Source organism: Barbus barbus, assembly GCF_936440315.1.
Source record: "Barbus barbus genome assembly, chromosome: 50".
NCBI classification, from domain to species: domain Eukaryota; kingdom Metazoa; phylum Chordata; class Actinopteri; order Cypriniformes; family Cyprinidae; genus Barbus; species Barbus barbus.
The window spans coordinates 8,477,106-8,481,763 of NC_136728.1; the positions used below are offsets into that span (position 1 = coordinate 8,477,106).

A 4,658-nucleotide genomic window follows, 5' to 3' on the forward strand; every position below is an offset into this window, starting at 1 on the left:
GAAATATTTTTGTTAAAATCTGTAAAATAGTTTATTCTGCTAAACATGTCTAGTTAAACTTTTATATTGAAATAAAATTTATAAATAAAACATGGACGTTTGGACATTACATGTATTTTACCGCTGTAAAGCTTGTTTTGTATTTATATTTTTATATATTTCTTGTTTAAGTAAATGCTTAAAAAACTAAACATACACTTCTGCATAATCAGTATGATAACCTATAGAGTAAACATCAATGCAACACAATGTCAAACCCCAGAAAAGAAAGGAAAAAGAAAAGAAAAGCAAAAGGGGAAGAGTGGAGAAAAAAAACTTGCAGTGTTGTGCAAACAGTCTCTCAGGGGGAGGGGTTGGATTTAAATTCCAAAGGGGTCTCAGAACTCGTTTCCTAGTCCCCCAGTCAGCTATGTGTTTGTGAGAAATCGGCCTTTTTGTCTTTCTGAAAAAAGACTAAATCTACATCGGTGGCCCAGTCTAAGTTTGCAATTCTTTGCACTTTCTATTCAAGTGAATGAGGGTGAATGAAGTGGCCAGGGACCCTTTATTTGATCAGCTCAATTGCATAAAGTGACGGAATTCTAATGTATTTGCTTAATATCCCGGAGAAGGCTGTTGCTCTCTATGCCGGGACGCAAACAATGCACCTGTTTCTCGCATTCTGACCGCGACATATCCTTTATCAATGGACCCCCCATTAAATCTGAGAGTAAAAAAGGAGGTAAAATACTGAAAAGCGGTGAAATCATAGTGTAAAAATCAGATATACAGATAATAAAAAAACAAAGAATAATTTTAAAGTAAATAAAAAATTTAGAAATGAAAGGTAATTGTATTTAAAGTGAATTTTTGGTGCTTGTGTTAGTTAAGAATTTAATTCTACCCAATTAAAAACTAAAATACAAAAAATGGAATACCAGGAATACTTTAAATAAGCATTTGGAAACATAAAATATAATCTAGTAAAGTTTTCTAGAAATAAACATTATCTTTTTTTTTTTTTTTCTCCCCGAAATTATTTCTGTCCTCCGATGAAATGTAAATGTAAAGGTTTAAAACTCGACGTGGAGTGTTTTGTAGCTGAAGTGAGTGGCTGAGCTGATGAATGAGTCTGCTTGTGTGTGCTGTGACTGCGGCACAGTAACTTCATGCATCCTAATCAAGAGCTTCATTCATTTATTCCAGTCCGTCGGTTGTGCTTTTCCTCGAAGAAAAGTGCTCACCTGCATGATCCGATGAGCGAATTTATATCGTTTAAGATGTTCAGATAATATGCACAGGTATTTATTCAAAAATTAAAAAGAAGACCTTATGAAGAAAATATAGTATTCATATTTTTATTACTATTCGGTAAAGGAAAACAAATAAGATAGATTTACTTAAGCAAAAGTTTGTAGAGAGGAAAAAGTAGCACTATAGATATTACTTACTTTTTGCATTTCAGTCATTTTAATAATAACAATAATATTTTAATGTAATTGTTTTTTACATTTTGAGTGTAGAGAATTTGACCGTCTGTGTGAAGAAAGAGAAAAACACCAGCTAAATTCACAAACGAATACAAGAGCAAATGTATAAGTTTACACAATTTTAATGAAAAAATATTCTGATGACCAAGTTTATAATTTAATGCAGACGTTTTGCACATCTTTTAAAAGCACGCATGCTTGCAGTAAAACAACACAAAGTCTGGAAAAGGCATGCTTTATATCTGAACAAAAAGTACAAATGTACGGCATTTAATACACATGGTCACCACGGCTTTAAATTAAACGCTCACAAAACATTTCCTGCAAAATATAATGTAAAACATCTAACTAAAAAGTGCATTGGACACAATTCAATATCACTTATTTGCAATTATTAACATATTTACTCGAAGACCCTATTCTTTAAAACTATTTCAACTTTTTTCAAGTTTGCCATTGTAGCATACTGTACTTGTGTGTGTGTGTGTGTGTTTTAGATCAAGTATAGTATTTGGTTTGTTGACTGAGAAGTTTAGTCATCTAGGACGTTAGTAGCATGAATACTGACTACATAAAAAACAGTGAGCATTCCAACTTACGCACATTTTCAGCCTATTTCAGCAAGATCAAATTATCTAACAATTATTATCATAGGCGATAACCTGTAAAACGATGAGCACTTGCCATGTGCGATTGAAACACGAAGCAGATCGCAGTGCTTGGAATTTGTCAGCAGTCAACCCACTCGAACGAACACATAAATTCTGGATATTTAAAATGTAAAAACTCTTCATTTTACAATATGGTATCCGTGTCGATCCGTGTGATTGGACTCATCGAAAGCAACACTTAAAATCTGAACAACGTACACATAAATTAACATCACTGCAACATAGATAGCTCTTGCCTTGATTGTATAGCCAGTGTTTTTTTTTTCAAGGTCTATAGTTAAAATTCAACTTTGGAGTACAGGTGTCCACCGGGAGGCACAGTTCGCAGGTGTCAGTGCACCGCGACCGACTGCAGCGACGCGGGGCCCGTTAGGGTCTCGCTCGGGGTGGCGGGGCTGCTTTGGCTGGTCGCTGTCTGCGGGGAAGTCGGGCTCAGCGACTGGGGAGAGTTCGACAGGAAAGCGGGGATGTGGTGAGGCAACGCCGCCGGAGTGGGCTTTATCGGGACGGGGATCGCCGGTAAGGTCTGTCCGCCATGGCAAAACGACTTGATGGGTACACCGTAGGCACTGTAATCGCTGCTGGTCATGGAGAGGGGCGCCACGCTGTCCATCACGCTAGTGCTGTACATATGGGGCCAGGCTGTGGTCAGCTGGTTGTGGAGGGGATACCCGGCGGAGAACGCCAGCCCTCCCGGAACTTTATACTCTCGGGCGATGATGTTCTCGATGGCGAACGGGTGTTTGAACGTGGACGGCTGGGACACTGCCAGGTTGTAGCTAGACATCTGGGGGAGGTGGGTGCCCAGGGCGCTGAGCCGGAGCTTTGCGTGCTGCTGGAGGTAGTGGGCAGCGTCCGAGGGCTTGCTGGGCGCCAGGTGCTCTGATGTCATCACCTTGAATCGTTTGCGGCGTCGCAGGAAACTTCCGTTCTCGAACATGTCGCCACAGCTGGGATGGAGAGCCCAGAAGCTGCCCTTTCCGGGCTGATCCGGGCGCCGGGGGATTTTGATGAAGCAGTCGTTGAACGAGAGGTTGTGGCGAAGGGAGTTCTGCCAGCGCTGGGTGTTTTCCCGATAGTAAGGAAAGCGGTCCATGATAAACTTGTAGATCTCGCTAAGGGGAAGCATCTTCTCCGGGCAGCCCTGGATAGCCATTGCGGTGAGGGAAATGTAGGAGTACGGCGGTTTCTGGTCGCTGTAAGTGTTTCTCCCGGGTCTAGGCATGCTGTCCAAATTCTGTCTTGGAATTCAGCTGGAAGTCTGTCCTCGAGTATTTTATTTTTATCGCGCTTTTTTTTCTCTTAAAAGCGCCGAGAGTCTTCCTGCAAGTTCACTTCTCTGGTGCTGTGAACTCAAGAATGAAGAAGTAAGGTTTCCTTCTTCCCAGGCCAGCTTGAATGGACCAGATCCTCTCTCTTTCTCCGTCTTTCTTGATAAGACTAAGAGCTAAGTGGCTGCCTCCATGTCCTTCCTCTAACCATCTGATAGTTTTATGTGGCGACATGGGCAGAAAAGACCCCTGTAAAGGCGCTTCATTATCGTGCCACTTCTTTGCTATCACATGACAATCGTCTTGGGAGGAGGGGGGCTGGGAGAAAGGCATAATCTGGTTTCATTTACACCTATTTACATGGACACCTTGGGCCAATAGAAATCATTTCCATTTGAAGGCAGAGCAAAGGGGTGAAAAGGCTCGGCAACCGGAATTGAACTGCGATGGCACCCGGTAACAGTGTGTGAAGGTATGTGTGTGAACCTTTCTGTGCGCTTCGTAGGGTGCTTGGTCTACAATTCACACGTACAAATGGAGCTACTGAGCAATGGGATGTTTGACATGGAAATTGGCTGGAACTTGCATGCAGTTTGCATTGTATCGTCACAGTTACTTTTTGCTTGTCTTGCTGTCATGACACAGTTCGTATGACTTTTGCCGGCTTTGTTATGCCTCCTTAGAGCGAAAATGTCAATTGCATCCCAACGTAAACATGTGGAGGGCAAATTAAACCGTGTAGCGACACATTTTTTCTGTGTATTTCCACATGACTAACCTGAGCGCCTCGTTATTATAATGAGCCAAGGGAGTCGTGCATATGTCATTTAGCCCATAAGCATATGTTTATTAGCAACTAGGAAATGAGCTAGGCTAATGTTTCACGGATGGTATTTCGATACAGTCAGGCGATACATATTTGATTAAATCACGACAACATTTAAAGGTGAATGTGCACATATCTCACTATAATAACACTGAAAAAATACTAAACTTGAAACGTAAATTCAGCGAAGCCTTGATTTTATTTTATTTTTAAGTTTCACACTGATTATTTTATTGCAGGCTTTCGACGTTATTACCTATTTGAAAAATTGGTAGAAATTAAGGAAATTATTTAGACAAATGGGATGGATGGAAACAAAAATCTTACGGCATAATGACGAAAACATATTTACTTTGCAATTAATAACAATGACAATGCGTGCTCACAAGCAGCTACTCGCCTAAATAATTACACATAGTCC

The 4,658-nt window shown here is 40.7% G+C and overlaps 1 protein-coding gene across 1 annotated transcript; it reads right to left on the reverse strand.

Moving 5' to 3' along the window:
• Nucleotides 1-2,471: 2,471 nt before the first annotated feature.
• Nucleotides 2,472-3,365, reverse strand: LOC306868600 (forkhead box protein B1-like; the record flags this gene model as incomplete). The annotated part of the gene is made up of 1 exon (XM_079414852.1): nt 2,472-3,365. One exon carries the CDS (start codon nt 3,363-3,365, stop codon nt 2,472-2,474), a length of 894 nt encoding a protein of 297 aa, XP_079270978.1.
• Between the last annotated feature and the right edge of the window lie 1,293 nt (nt 3,366-4,658).